The sequence below is a fragment of the Vanessa cardui genome, chromosome 5 (genome assembly GCF_905220365.1).
Source record: "Vanessa cardui chromosome 5, ilVanCard2.1, whole genome shotgun sequence".
Lineage (NCBI taxonomy): Eukaryota > Metazoa > Arthropoda > Insecta > Lepidoptera > Nymphalidae > Vanessa > Vanessa cardui.
This window is the reverse complement of record NC_061127.1, coordinates 6,165,038-6,181,778: the sequence shown is the minus strand read 5'-3', so window position 1 is coordinate 6,181,778 and position 16,741 is coordinate 6,165,038. Positions and strand designations below refer to the sequence as shown.

The window sequence follows — 16,741 nt, the reverse complement described above, 5'->3', positions numbered from 1 at the left end:
TCACTCTAGATAAAATACACGAATATTTCAGTATAAACGGAATAAATGAACCAAACCGATTGCAAAGTTTCGATCTATTAATCAAATGAAAAACAAAATGTAATGGTCTGTAAATATCTATAAGATTCTATTTCCTACAGGCGGATATGCGCTCCATTATTTATATGACAAATGTACAATCTATACGACCTATAATATGAATAAATATAGAAAAATCTTATTCAATTTGAAATATTCCGTACGTTCTTTGAGTCGATATGGCCCAGTTGTTAAAACACGTGAATCTTAACTTCAGGTTCAATCCCGGGTGAACTCTACAGAAATCCATATGCTTTTTTTGCGTTTATATTCGTTTCCTGCTTTATCTAAATGTTTTATATGAAACTCTGTCAAAATTTTACCCATACATTCGCATTGGAGGATTGTGGTGAAATAAGTTTTAAGCCTTCCCCGAGAGAGTAGAGGTTTTATAGGCCGTTGCTTTTTTATTACTATAGGTTATTTCATCGATTTCATTGAAAACATATAGTTTATGTGTGGTTTATTTTTGTCAGACTTTGAAACTATACTAGTTAGTATGGAAATTGTAGTAGAAATAACTGCGGTATCAAAAAATTAAACTCATTTATGTATCCTTAATATTATAATTATAAATCGATTGTACGTTTGAGTAAAAATATTTTCTTTTCTGCAAACGTACACAGCAGTCATAAATTGTACTCGAAATGTATACGAAATTATTCTGGTACACTGTAGAACAAAAAAAATACAAAAAGAACATTAATATGTTATATTTTTATTAAGTATAAGTTGTGTTAAACAATATATAATTATTGAAGATATTTATAATATAAATTTTAATTATTTCATATAAAAAGAATCAATCATGCGGAAATTATACAAATATCTTTACAATGTTCCTGATAATATTATATTTATAAACTTCAAGTACGTCAAGTATTTAAGTAAATAAATTAACGTATACTTGGAAATATACAGAAATGTACTTCTGTAGTTGTCATATTATATACATGTTGTTATGTTGTACATCTGTCTGAGATTAAAAAAATGTTAAACTGCCACAAATAATTATAGAATTTTATATTTCGACAAAAGCATTCAAGCAAGCGCCCGATCGATCAAGGAGTACTTACATTTTTTTCTGAATGTATGGGGTAAAATTCACTGATTTGTAATATAGAAAGCTATATAATTCCTGAGTGCTGTAGGGTATAAAATATTGTCATATCATTTTCTTTATTAATAAACTACACAACTGGTATATACGAGTGTTTATATGCACCATCATTATAAAACAAATGTAGCGAAATTGAAAACTGGTGAAAATTTTTTTTACATACGTCATTGCGAATATTTTACCCTTACCCACCGACTATGCCTAAGACTTATTAGTAGTGAATTTGAGTTAAACTATGAACAAACTTCAATATGTGTAGAAGGCATTACACACTATTATATACATAGTTAGCATACTTAACGAAAACTTGTACGCAATTTAAAGAACACAACGCAGTAATGCTTTACATAGAAATGCTATTGATCACGTAGCACTTGTACAAGAAGCAAAATAACTTCGCAGAATGTGAACATAATATATCACAGTTATGTGACAGGCCAGTGCAGCTCTTGAATCAAACCGTAAATAATTTTTAACATCTGGTTGCCATTTTTCTTGTACTGAAATAACGTTATATATCAACTGATTTTACATAACACTTAAACGTCTGAATGCTAGAGAAAGTTTATTTCACACATCGAGCATAGAATATAGATTGCGATCAAAGTTTTATATACATATATAACAATATTTTTTAGGTATTTCTATACACTATACTCGGGTACAGTAATGTTAAAGCCACCACTAAACATGAGTTCAATCACTAAATATTATAAAACTAAAGCCCCCAGCCGCTTCTGTCTCTCGGTAGATTCGCGATAAACTCCAAAACTACAGAACGGATTTTCATGCGGTTTTCACTGAGAGACAGAGGGATTTTAAGAAAGACATAAGTATATAATTTATTAAGGTTTTTATGTAAATAAGTTGAAATAGATTTTGTTTACAATTGTTAACCACGTCGGAAAAATAACAACAAAAAATATAAATCTAAGGAAAAAATATTAAAAAAAAAACACTTCTGTACACCCCTGCGAAGCCGGTAAGGGATGCTACTAAAATTGTACTACTAAGTAGTTAATCTTTAATGTGCTCAAATGTAACAGTGATTCTATTAAATCCTTTCTTTTTTCAATGACAACACAGTAAAACAAAAAAGGTATTACTGTTTTTTTTGCTTATGCCTTGAACTGGGGGTAATTACTCAAAACAATTATAGACAATTTAAATCGACTAATCGGTTTTGTAAAGAACGCAGTTTTAGTTTTGCAATTCAAAGAAAAAATAGAAGACCTAATTCTGAATGTAAATTGTCAATCAATTATATAAATATAGAACTATTTACTTCTCTCACTGTATACACAAGCCGATACATTTAGAGAGAGATTATTAATTATCATTAATACAGACAATAATAAAACATTACCAAATAACTATTATATAGGTACATTATGAAAAAGAAAAACATTCTATAACAGGAATAATATGAAAATATTGTTAATTTATACTTAAAGTCCATACAAATATAGTAACGTGGCCACATGATGCTCGTACTGTGTAGTGCTCATCATAGCTTGTGATGAACGCAACTGAGTGTGAATATAGGATAATATGAAGCTATAAATTCAGAAGATACAATCGAAATAGATCACCACAATGCAGCACTTGCAACAGCACTAAATCGCCAGACGTGTCATACTTTTGTTGATAAATTGTTACATCCGCCTTATTATAGCCTAAGACCATTAAAGAGCTTATATAATATCTGTTCCCTCGCTTATATTCGTACATGGCTAAAGATCTACATTGTTACTTATAACGGTATGCAGCTGACTACGGTTTTACACGACCAGCAGTAGCTAATGTAACATTATCGCCGATATACGAGGTGGCGCATAAGGCGCCACTTTTGTAAGGTTTTGCTGAATTGCCTTGTGGTTTCTTGTAAGAATATAATAAAAATGAAATTTATTTTATAAAATATTGAGTTCTTGATACTTAGTCTAAATTTATTTTAGTAAAATACATCAAACATTTTTATGTCATTAACTATTATGGAAAAATGAAGGACAACATATTATACGAATTTGCATGTTTCCAAATATATTTTATGATAAAATAATTATCTTTCATTATCTATCGAAAAGCTAGATACTTTTAAAACATATCAAGAGTAAGTAATACTAATATTGCTGGTAGTTATTATCTTTATTTCACATAACATAATATATATATAACTTGATAAACTTGAGAGGCTACAAAATTTATGCATCCGCTTCATTTTTGGTCTACGCAAATTTGATCATGTCTCTAGATTTCGAGCTGAACTCAAGTGGCTTCCTATACGTCTTCGCAGGGATACTCACGTTCTATGTCTCCTTTATAATATACTTTTTAATCCCTTATATCCCAATTACCTTCGAGAACGTTTCAAGTTCTTGCATCCTCCTGGTTCTCCTTGCCGTCCTAATGTCCAGCTCCTACTACAAATCCCTTCTCATAATTCTAATTTTTACACCTCCGCTTTCACAGTGCATGCAGCGCGTTTGTGGAACGCTCTGCCGTGCACGATTCGCACTTCTAATTCAATTCACATTTTTAAAAAGAAGTTAAAAGAGCATTTCTTATCAGTCTCCTAATTTTGGCATATGTATTTATATGTATGTATATTATAAGCATTTGTATATGTAAACTTTAATGTATTATATATATATATATATATATATATATTTATAACTTTAATGTATTATATATATATATATATATATATATATATATAATACATTAAAGTTTACATATACAAATGCTTATAATATACATACATATAAATACATATGCCAAAATTAGGAGACTGATAAGAAATGCTCTTTTAACTTATAATAATAAAAATGAGAAATATATATATATATATATATATATATATATATATATATATATTTCTCATTTTTAGTTTAGTATTTGTTTTAGTTTTATTTTGTAATTGTAAACTCTTGCCTGTCTACCTTTCACTGTTCTGTCTATTCTCACTCTTCTGGGTATGCTGGAAGAAATCTCTTATAGGGATAAGCATACCTTTTAAATTTTGCTTTCCTGAGACTTATATATTTGTATCTGTACTGTATCTGGCAAATTTTAATAAACTGTTAAATGAAATAACATACATATATAACTGATATTATAAAGGGATTGAATTAATCTATACTAATATTACAGATGCAAGGCAACTCTTTCTGTATTACGTTTTCACAGCTCATCTATTGAACCGAATTTGATGAAATTTGATATAAAGCAAGCCTGAACCATAAGGAAGAACATTTGCTTTGACTTTTCTGAATCGAAAATTTACGATTGTGCGGGTGAAGTCACGAAAATCTGGTATATTATATAGTATTCAATTATTTACGCATATTATTAGTAAGTAGGTATTTTATGTACTGTAACAAATATAACCTACTTCAAACACCGCGAATGCAGCATCAACCATGGAATCTAAATAATCATGCCCTTTGTGTATATCATTGAACTGAATAGCTCTCTCTGCATTTACACCTAAACACCAAAATACCAAGTATTGCAATTTGGCAGTAGAGTGCATGAAATCATCTTTATAAAAATAATACCATATAATATTTTATAGTCATATAATTTGTTGCTATTGGTCAAATTAATATCACTAATACATTTAATTAAAGTAATTGATACCGATAATTAAAATAAATTATGTAGTCTCAATCACTTAAGCCTATACAATTACGCAATGCATAATAGCATTGATCATTTTGATAGAATCAGTGATAATCGTCGTTGTATAAACACGAGATGTAATTAGAAGCATATTTTGTTAAAATAACGTTGCTACTCACAAGATCATAAAATATATTAAATAATGTACAGTTGTTTGTTTGTTTGCTTTCAGGCTGGATATATATGCACTTGTGTAATTAAATGTTATTTGATTGATATAGCTGTAAATAAAATTGTGCAAGAGTATCTAGTTTCTTGCCGGATCTTCGTATCTTCTTGGAAGAATCTACCTTCGAAATCAGTAGTAGTAGTAGTTACATCAGTATTTTATAAAACAAAGTCTGCTGCCGTTGCGTCTGTCTGTCTGCACTCGATTAATTCAGAAGCTACCGAACGCATTTTCATACGGTTGCCTCCGAGGAATAGATTAATTCACGAAGAAGGTTTAAATGTTTAATTCATTGAAATTGTGTGTGAATTCAATCCATTTAAATAAAATCCTATAAAATTACAAAACAAAAGTTCTCATAAAACCTTCTTAAATATAGTACATTTTCATCTGTACAAAATCATCCTAATGATTACTAAGTACCTTTCAAATATACTATAGAGAAACTTCCCTAATCATTTGTAAATCAAAAGTGTCAAACTGACCATAAATAATAGTAGAGTTACGAACTGAAACTGTCAAAAGCCATTTATCATAATTTACGAGGGTCATAAATTTATCACATCTCATTAAATAAATCAAATTAGGATTATATGATTATTAAAGTTCTTTGGTAAGTGGGTACCCTCTCATCAAAATATATAAGTGCAGTTAAGCGAATTCATTACACCCAAATGTTTTTAGTCTGTTTGATATTACATGTTATAGCTAAACAATTATTACGACACAGCTTAGATGTAGCATCGGCAAAACTCGTAAAACCAAGATCGGTTTAATTTATAAGTTTAATCTGAATTAGTACGCTATCTCAAATTATCAATATTTATTTCTTACGTAAATATGATCTTTACACAAATGTAATAACTTGTAATATCATATGACCTAATATATTCGACAATTTGACACGTCGACATGGTTGAACTGACGCGAGAATCTATAACAACGAATAGCGTCGAATGGCGCGATATGGAGCTATTTCTATTGGTTGTGTGAAATGACAGTAATCGGTTTCATTGCATTTTCCGATCCTTCATCTAAGTTGTATTGTACTATACATAACAAAGTTTACGTAAGAAACTTTTGACGTTTATGAGGACTTTATTTGAAAACTTATGATACCGTATTTGTTAGAATGAATGTAAACACTACATAACTTCAATCCCTTACGAATATAAGACATACGATGTTAAGATTTTTTAAAGTATCAATTATGAGAGTCCATATCATTCAGTAGCCATTATAAAATATACATGCACGTAAAAACTACTGTATCTTGGTTATAGTGACTTCTTAATATAAATAGTAACGAAAATATACAAAACTTTACCATAGGAAGGATACAAGGAGAAACATTAATTTATTATTTATAAACTTTAAGTAATAGTATAATTTTAATGACGATGGAAAAAGAGTTGTATTATGTTTAATTCAAAGACCAGAACTCCAATTTGAATAAAGATTGCCTGTCTGTTGTTGCACACAGCGCCCGGAAATTACTGAAACTGCATTGTTTGTGTTTCTCCTGCATTCACAAACACAGCGGAATATAAAGTTTTTTCTAGAAGATTTTCTAACTCTTTATTCAACATTGACGTGAACCAAATCAGCAGATTTATTTTCGAAACAATTACTAAAACTATCTATGACTAAAATTGCCGATATTATAACAGAAATATATATTATTAGATTAGTCTAAGCCGAATGACTCTACATCGTAGTATAAAACAAAGTCGCTCACCGCAGTCTGTCCCTATGTAAGCTTAGATCTTTAGAATTACAAAGCCGATTTTGATGCGGTTTTTTGTAAGGAAGGTTTATATGTATTATACATGCACAATATAGGAAAGGAACACTGACTTTGGGTTGCTAGTAATGTAATTAGTAGTGATGGTATTTTCGATAGCGAAATATCAATGATGATAGAAATTAAAATATATTGTATAGAAATATACTTAAATATTTTGATAAAAGCGCAATATTAATTGAAATTAAAACTCGTAATTTTTAGTCTGTATATCACGTGACTTATAAAACTAGCCACCATTGTGTAGCGTCAGGTAAGGAAAAACTGTCATTTCAGTATCATCTGGCACTTCGATAAACAACGTTTCCGGATTTTTAATGCACATTACACTCCACCGACAGTGACTGTAGTTAATTTCAAAAACACTGTGTATTTATAGCTGTTAACGTTGAATGAGTGTCAGTCTTACATACACAACTGTTGTTTTTATTAATATGACGTCATCAAGATGACTGACAGGCTTTTTGCGGGTATGAAAAAAGGTTTAACATTTAATTTAATGGCCGGCCGAAATTTATTTTTTCTGGGTTTTTTTTAGGAAAATCAACATTTTAAAGTACTTTTTCAAATATATGTACCTATAGTATAGTAGAATATTCTATTAAGACTAAAAATTATGAAAGAGTAATAGCAATATGATTTATACAAACGATTTTTGTACAAAAATTATTAGCAACACCCCAAATAAGTTAGTACTTAACCCCTAAAACCCCTAAAACCCCTCATTTTACGCTTACATAAATCATTATTCCTATTGGAATATTAGTAAATTAGTATTTACTAATATTCCAATAGGAATAATGATTTATATAGTATATACTAGTAAATACTAATTTACTAATATTCCAATAGGAATAATGATTTATGTAAGCGTAAAATGAGGGGTTTTAGGGGTATTATACCTCCTTTTATGCTTACAACTTATATTAGGAATTCGGAGGCCAATAACCCAACAGGTCAGAATCTATCCTGCGATTTTTAGATTGCTAGGCGTCATATTCCATTTCGCATTTGACTCTTCAATCTATTTAATTCGAGCAGTTATGAACATGATGACCATAGACTAATCACTTTATGTATCGAAGAATAGTCAATATGTTTCAGTCTCATAGTCCTTCCGAAGCATGTCATTATAATGATGGAAAGGTAAATCCTTGTAAATTTAGTTGTAAAATATACGTACTTATTTTAGATACTGGATATCAGAATTATTTAAATTGAAGACTGTTCTAAAATATACCAAAACGCAAGTATGATCGCCGTAACTATTGCTTGCGAATAATTTAATGGTACCTTGTGTATTGCCAGTGTGTTAAAGCTTTAAGTCAGTCATAAATTATTAAAGGCAACAACATTTTTCTGTCTATATAAGCTCTTTAAACTTAATCACCGTAGAACTTGAGTGTTATAATAACATTTAAGTAGAAATTTCGAGATAATATTTGATACTGAAAATTTTCAGAACAAAACGTAGATTAAAATATAAATAGTGTATCAAAAGCTTACCAGTGAGTATCAAAGGATTATCTTTGTCTTCGTGCACGAAGAAGGCCACAACAGACGCGATCACGACAATAATGGCGTTCCGCGAAACGCCCACGAACCAAAGGCTGCGCTGCAGTGCGAGTATGCGTCCACCCTTCTCGTCTTGTGATTCTTTCAAGCGAATATCCTTCAGAGCCTAGAAACATTTCATTAAAACAATTACTTACTTGCTAAAAAAAAATATAAGCTAAACTTAACTATTTTTTTTTAATTTTATTCATCACATACATATATTTACTATAAACATACTTAATATAAACATACTAAGTCGACTAGCACTTTTTTAATAAAAATAGGTCACCACCACCAATGCTCCACCAATTTTCAGAACTAAGATATTGTGTCTATTGTAATAGAAGTAACAAGTTTGTCAGTAAAATATCTAAAGACTAGAATGATTCTATCTAGCCGTGCATTCCCAAAGCACCAAGTAAATACCATAGTAAACAGTGTATACTCATAGGAATAATAAATTTCTATATCTTTAGATCTAAATTCAATGCAAACGAGAGCACGTTACCATATAAAACTTATATATGAACTGAGGTTTATATAAAAGTCTATAAAATTATATGACGTGGCGAAGAAATCGTATAAAGAGTAAAGACGCGACCTAGTTCTATTCGATCTTTGTACCTAACCTTAAATAACTGCAAATATAAATATAATTATATACATACATATATGTATAAATAAATCACATTACATATGTAAAATGTAGCGTTATATAATTAAAACGACTGCATGGTGCATAATGTTTTTAGTTAAGCTTAAATATTTAGCAACGAACTAAATCCGGATTTACCATACGTAGCAAATATTAACTAATTAAAACAGTGTACACGCGCTCTTACTCGCACCGCCAGAATATTCCGTTCATTGTATGGCAATCTGCGACAGCTGTTACAGGTTTAGGAGCACAATGCTCTAGGTAATTTATGATTCCATATTACCGATGAGAGTTACATTGCGAATATTTGATTTTAGTACTGCTATGCTCTTATTATTAAGGAATAAGTATAATTTATCATTTAGTAATAAAATCTTACTTGTCTTTGTTCATTGTTGATACTCGGAGAAATATTTTTTAGTCTTCTATTTAAACAAATCGACATTAAATTAAATTACTAATAACTTCTTGTCACTGACTAAATACAACATCATATATTTTACAATTATAGTTTCTATGAGATTCTAGTGAGTATAAATTATGAATAATATGCTTTCTAATGTAAGTACAATGTGCAATATTACCACAAAGGCAAATTAATAAAGGTAAGCAAAGTAAATAACAGTGGATTTGAACCCACTATTGACAGTAAAAATTCACGTTCTAAACACACTAACATTAAAGTAATTATGAAAACATCATGTAACACCAGGTTTCCGTCTCTTTAATGTCAATTCGATTGTTGTTCTCTTTTATAATAAATTTTCTCAAATACTATCTTATATTATTATTTCAGTTTTCCCAAGCCTTTGGTAGACCAAATTATTAATTATCTTTAATTTATGTTTTTTTTGTGTGCCTGCATGTTTTACTCACCAAGCTGTATCCTAATTTAAGTGTTAGGATTTATTCTATTTTTTTTATTTGAAATTTGATATTCTTATAACATACAAATATGTATATGGTACCTATACATATATGTATTGTTATATTATATATAAACCATATAGTAAGATAATATGATTATAAGAAGTGTAGGTTTGATATACTATGATTTCCATGCAGGATACTTTCAATTATTATATTAAATAAAATTAAAGTAGAATTTACATTCCGAACTGGAACAAGCTTTAAATTTAATTTGATACTTTAAAATGACGATTCCAAAACCAATTTGAATTAACTAAACCGCTACCTCAGTAGCGATTCATTTGTGTATTACATAAATTAATAACAGCTAAAGAAATATTAACTTTGAAACATCACACTGAAACACAGTAAAGCACTAGAAACATCCCTGTTACGTATTCAAGCAAAGTTCTGAACCGACGTGGCAATACAAGTTCACAAAGTTGTTGCCATAACAATAATCCGGAAAGAGCAAGAGCAATTACTTTTTATTCGTGTTGCAACACAGATATTTGCACAGAACTAAAATCATTATAAAATGGCATATGAGTGCTGTTCGAATATGTATCTATAGTACGCGCAATATTTTTAAACCCAACCAACTATTCAAATATTTCGTATGTATTTTCCATATAAAACGAGAATAAAATGCATTTTATCGGGTTTTCACAAATATACGAATATACTTGAAAACCAACGCCACTTCCAGTAAGGGCGTGATCTAAGGATACAACGAAGTTATTAAGTGGAGTCGGGGAATTGAGATGTAACCAGTTGTAAAACTAGTGTCTACAAACAATGGAACGGGCAATTATAGTCCTCGACAGAGTTTAATATGTGTCGGAATTAGCCAATGTGGAATTGGTATTGCGTTTAGTTCACAAATGCCTTTGTATTGTTCTAGTGATCTGCGAATAACTCCATCATTTATAAAATAACTTGATTCTTCGTCGTCGTATTTCAAAACTTATAACATTCTAATTAATGTAAAATGTATTCGTTGTTTATATTCTATGTAACTTCATTCAATATAGTTGTTATATGGCGATTCAAAAGTGCTTGTAGAAGTCTACTTGAATAAAGTATATTTACATTTTGATTTTTTTTACATATTCTAGTTTAAGAGTTACCAATTAGTTATGATTATAAATTATTATTACTATTATTTACATATATACTTTGACGAAATTTGAAAACGAATTAAATGTACCAAATTATTTAGCTTAACCTGTTATTAGAAATAAATAAAATATTAGGTAGAGTTATTTAAAAAAATAATTTTCTTGTCCATTTTTTTCTTCGGCCATTTGAACGTCAGTTAAATATAAAGTCACGATCGTACCAGAGGTACTTGTAGGATTATACTGAGAAAACTCGACAAGTGACTAAGTGCTTAAAGTTTTTATATTTTATTCTATCGAATAACAAATAATAACGTTTCAATACGAATTCGTGTATGTTTTATTTACAACATACACATAACAAATGATTCATACTTCAGAGAATATCAACTAAATCACTAATGTCATCTATATAATAACATCTATAGAAATCATTATCGAATCTTATAATGCTATTTTAATTACAATAATGTTTCGTTCTTTGTATCTTTCATTACTTCATTGTATGTATTTAAGGAAACTTTATTGATATTATATGATTAAAGTTGGTCCGATAAATTTTAGCCAATAACGGCAATCATACATCTCGTACTATTATTATACAAACATATGCACTTTCTATACCTTCAATTTCATAAACGGATGGGATGGCAATTCGACACGAATGAGTTAACAGGACCAAAAATTTTACGTGCCTTCCAAAGGACGAAAGCGTAACACTAACAACTCTTTTATTCAAACATAGTATTAACCATAGCATCGACCCGACTCGGTTTTGAACCAAGAACATCTGGATTTCTAGCTTTATAATCTAACAAATAGACCACGAGGCAATTACATTATGTAATTAGTTAGCGTCCCAACGACAAGGACAGTTTCAAATACGTCTGAGAAAACATTCGCTAACAATGTACCGGTAGTGAGTAGTTTATGTCAATTACGGAATTTAACTATCACGATTACGATGTTTTGATGCCTATGTACTGCAATCAGGGTCACAACTTCGCTGATAAACAATTATGTTCTTTATAGGAAGCGCTATAAAGTTTATTTTTGTTTACATTCACATTAAAAATGTGGTTTTATGAAATTAACACAAAAAACATCATCTTCAAGGAGGTTTTATTATCACACAATTATTGATTTAGACTTCGCCAATAATAAAATACTAATTGCTCGTAAATTTATATTATAAAAATAGTTTGTACTTTATCTATAACAAAATCAAAGGCCCTATTTCCAGCAAATATGTTTCCAATAGACGTATAATAGTCTAGTAGCTATCACTACATGAGGCTATTAAACGTAGTTATATTGGTTTTATTTTCCTCCTTTAAAATTGAAACACATAAATGGAACATTTTTATGGAAATTGGATTCTTTCTATGTAGCATTATCGCTGGGTTAAGCTCCTAAAATTCTCTTTTATTAAACGTAATTTTAGAATTTAATTGAACGCTTATATTGCTTTGATATTACTATTGGTAACATAAAAACTCTTTAATAAATTGTTTATTTCCTACAATTCCACTAATTACTCACTATAACTATATGTCTCATATTACAAGAATTGCTGACATTAATTAATATTTATTTATAAAACATAAGCAAAACCATAAATTTTTAGATTTTGTTGTAATTTTTTTTTTATTATGATTCAGTAGTTCTGGAGATTACCCTCTACAAACATACAAACTGACATTGATTCTTTTATCGGTAAAGTGCAAGCAATTTAAAAAACATGAACCTACATGTACAATTATATAAAATACATACGTTTAAATGACACATATTTTAATAACTAGCTATATACACCCGCTTCGCTGGGCATTAGGAGCAGAATTTTTTTTTTTAATTTTTAATTTTGTAATTAATTACTGATCATCAACAATGTACAAATAATAAAGAAACAAATAAAGAGAAAAAACATGCGAGATCTAATCAAATTCTTAAAAACAACACGTCCTCTTTTATCCGGTTCTATCGAATATCAATGTCATTACATTTACAATCTTGTCAATACTTGCGAACGTACGTCAAAGCATCCTGAGCATATTCGTGCATATGTCTTGGACTTCCACTGTACGAAGATCTTTGTCCAATATCAGCACATACTTTATCATGCGATATTGTATCTCGTAAATAAATTTACTCTTTGGCACAGAGTTTTGATTGGTTGTATCGAATGTAGTTTAATTGTTCGTTCTCGACCATAGCTTTCATGTCAAAAATGAATTGTTAAAACAGTTGACGACACTTCAGATTCATTACACTTCGATTGATTATCTCTAATCATTATATGATACGCAAATAAATCCATATAACTAATTCTTCGATGTGACAGAGCCTGTCGTGAGAATATTTTGATACAGTCCGAAATGATATCCATCTTCTGCTCGCATAAACATAAATGGATAATCGTCATTTCATCACGATTCGTCACGATAACGGCTTTCGTGCTCTGCATTCAATGGCGATCTATCTGCATTGATAATGACTTTGAATCATTTTGTTGTTTCACCTTCTAGAGCAGTTTTAAAATCTTTAACTAAACATGTATTTTCATAAAGCATAATCATAAATTTAGCAATGATTTGTCGATTAGTTGTGGTACTGAACATGCATCGAAGATCCAATCTTTTTCTACGTTGTCCATGGAATAAATCTCCAGAAACTGGAGATTTTATTTAGATACTGGAAGAAGTGAACCAATCATATGATACACTTTAAACATAGACGCGAAATTATTGTATTGTACAATATTTGTTGCTGCAAATGATGTCATTTCAAAGCAAGAATTGTAATTTCTAATATGCTGAAGGAAATATTCAGACTCCTCAGTAGTTCCCGTAACGTAGATAAGAAGAGGTTCTGGTGGTTCAACCAGTTGTGGTAAATACATTTGCCAGTGGAGTAGCACTATAGCAGCAGTTTATTTTAATCATCATAGCGTGACAATATGGGCGTACTATATTCATTGAACCAACGATCACATCGGGATTTATTGAGATTGGTTCTAGTTCTTGACTTAGTTTATTTTAATTGTTGATCATCCAGTCGTTGGGCTCGCTCGTCAGGTTTTTCAGTATCTCTTGACGAAGATGCTTAATCGAAGATCTGAAACTTGATCATTACGTTGACTAACTGTTTTGTCAACTCTCAAAGTGGAAATTCGGATTCTATTTGTTTCTAAACGTATTTCTTGTTGGTATGTTGTTTTCGTAGCTCTTTTTGATGACCCTGCGTATATATTGTTGATGTTCCGATCCTTTGTTTCTTCAATGGCATGGTGGTTTCTATTTATATAAATTATTTGATTCAATGATGATCCACGATTTGCATTTTTTATTTCATATTTTATACTTATCGGTTGAACGGCATAGAAATGCATCGTGATACTCGTAAGGGTCATCTGTTGGTTATTTTTAATGATACGGATGAAATAATTACTTTCTCCGTGAAAAAATACTTGTACGTACTCATTTTCATGACAATCGGTGGAACGGTGTAGATACATTTATATCGCAGCGCTACCTGGTGGCGTTTTACATCAATGGGGATAGCATAATCTCTTTATTCATTTAATCTTAATGATCAAGCAAACAGTTTCTGAGTTTATCGATGACATACATAAAAACACATCCACATTTGTATATACATAGCCTATCATTTGCGCAAGCACATGTTCTTCCTGTATACCAATTTTTATAAAGATCGGTGCATCTGTTCTTGAGTTGTAGCAGAACATACAGACGAACAAAAAAGTCAAAAATGGTAAAAATTATGTCAATCAATCATAAAAAGAATACTTATGACGAATTACGACAAAAATAAGTGTACCTACAGACTCTATAGATTTATATATAATAGTATAGATTTAGTATTCACGTACGATAGCTTTATTATTAGCGTATTTCATGTATAACTTTGGTGTTTCTATACCGATTTCTATGCTTCTTTTTTATGGAATAGTTAATACTGTTAACTTTTTTAATTTGAGATGATTGAGAGTGTTATAAACGCAGGAATAGACAAATATAATCAGAAAGCTTCGAACTACTAAGCTATTGGGAGTGACACGTGTTATTGTTAGTCAACCATAAAAGATAGACAAAGGCTGTCATGAGATATTTTTTATATAATTTCAAGGAGAACATTTCCGTAATACACAATTTCTATGTAGCTCTAACCATTAAGGTTGTACACGCGACGGAAGCTTAAAATATGGAGTAACTTCTCCCATTTTCTGACATTTCCCTTCACTGCTCTGCTCCTATTGACTGTAGCGTGATAAAAAGTATACTATAACCTGCTCAGGAGTATGAAAAATAATTGTACCAAGTTTCGTTAAAATCCGTCGAGTAGTTTTTGTTTCTATAACGGTTATATGGACAGACAGACAGACAGACAAAAATTTTACTGATTGCAGTTTTGCCATCAGTATCGACCCCTTTTCAACCTCTGATAGTTATTTTGGAAAAATATTCCATGTACAGAATTGACATCCCTACAGATTTATTATAAGTATAGATAAATAACAACGTCAATATGAAACATAAAATAAAATAATCCTTCACTCACCTTCATTCCCATTAGAACAATGCAACACGATAATCCAAGTAGAGTATCTTCAAACCTCGTGCTTCCTATATTGTAGAACACTCCACGCCATGTCGATGTGAAAGTCTCAGCGTTAAATTTAAGACCTAAGAGACCTTTTATCTGGGAAGACGCTATCGTTATCGCAGCAGCCGACGTAAAACCAGACACAACTGGTAATGATACAAACTCCACGAGGAAACCTGTAGAAAATATGTGGATGATTATAACATTCCATTCAATTTCTCGTACTAATAAGTAGGACCCAGAAAATAAGGTATATTTCATGAAATATTCCATTCAAAATTTACACATATTCAAGAATTCTTCCGCGTGATAAGTTATTAGAGAAAAATATCCTTATTTAACTTTTAGAAGGCAAACAAATCTTCACATATACATCAATGATCCTTAACCATACCAGTATTTTTAATGCCAGCTTTCGTCGACAGTTTTTCCTTTTTTCTTTTTTTTTATGGTACAGGTTGGCGGACGAGCATATGGGCCACCTGATGGTAAGTGGTCACCATAGACAATGATGCTGTAAGAAATATTAACTATTCCTTACATCGTCAATGTGCCACCAACCTTGGGAACTAAGATGTTATGTCCCTTGTGCCTGTAGTTACACTGGTTCGCTCACCCTTCAGACCGAAACACAACAATACTGAGTACTGGTATTTGGTGGTAGAATAACTATGACTCCGAACCGATATGACTTGGGAACCTTCAAGAAAAGAGCATACTCCTTCCTTAAAACCCGCCAAAGTACCTGTTTATCCGTATTGTGTTAGGCCTTCACGACAAAATCGGTGTACACTGAGTCACTCATCCTTCAATCCAAAATACTCCACTATGAAGTAATATTTTTAACAGTAGATTTTTGTACAAACTCGATTGAGTATGAACCACACTCTCACCTCTTATAGCAAAAACAAAACTACTTAATATTGTTGCACACGCCTATGGTGAGCGTTAGTGACGTAACGAATTGTTAATATTTTTTACAACGTCATTGACTATGGACGATGTTTCTAAATTT

The 16,741-nt window shown here is 30.6% G+C and overlaps 1 protein-coding gene across 1 annotated transcript in view; it reads right to left on the bottom strand.

The window, feature by feature from the left end:
• The window catches only part of LOC124530003 (sodium-independent sulfate anion transporter-like), a 72,568-nt gene that overhangs the window by 48,762 nt on the left and 7,065 nt on the right, over positions 1-16,741 (bottom strand). Inside the window, exons 4-5 of the mRNA XM_047103975.1 lie at positions 15,682-15,902; positions 8,362-8,536 (exon numbers count right to left, since the gene is read on the bottom strand). Coding sequence (XP_046959931.1) covers positions 8,362-8,536; positions 15,682-15,902 — 396 coding nt within the window. The remainder of the gene's footprint in view (positions 1-8,361; positions 8,537-15,681; positions 15,903-16,741) is intronic.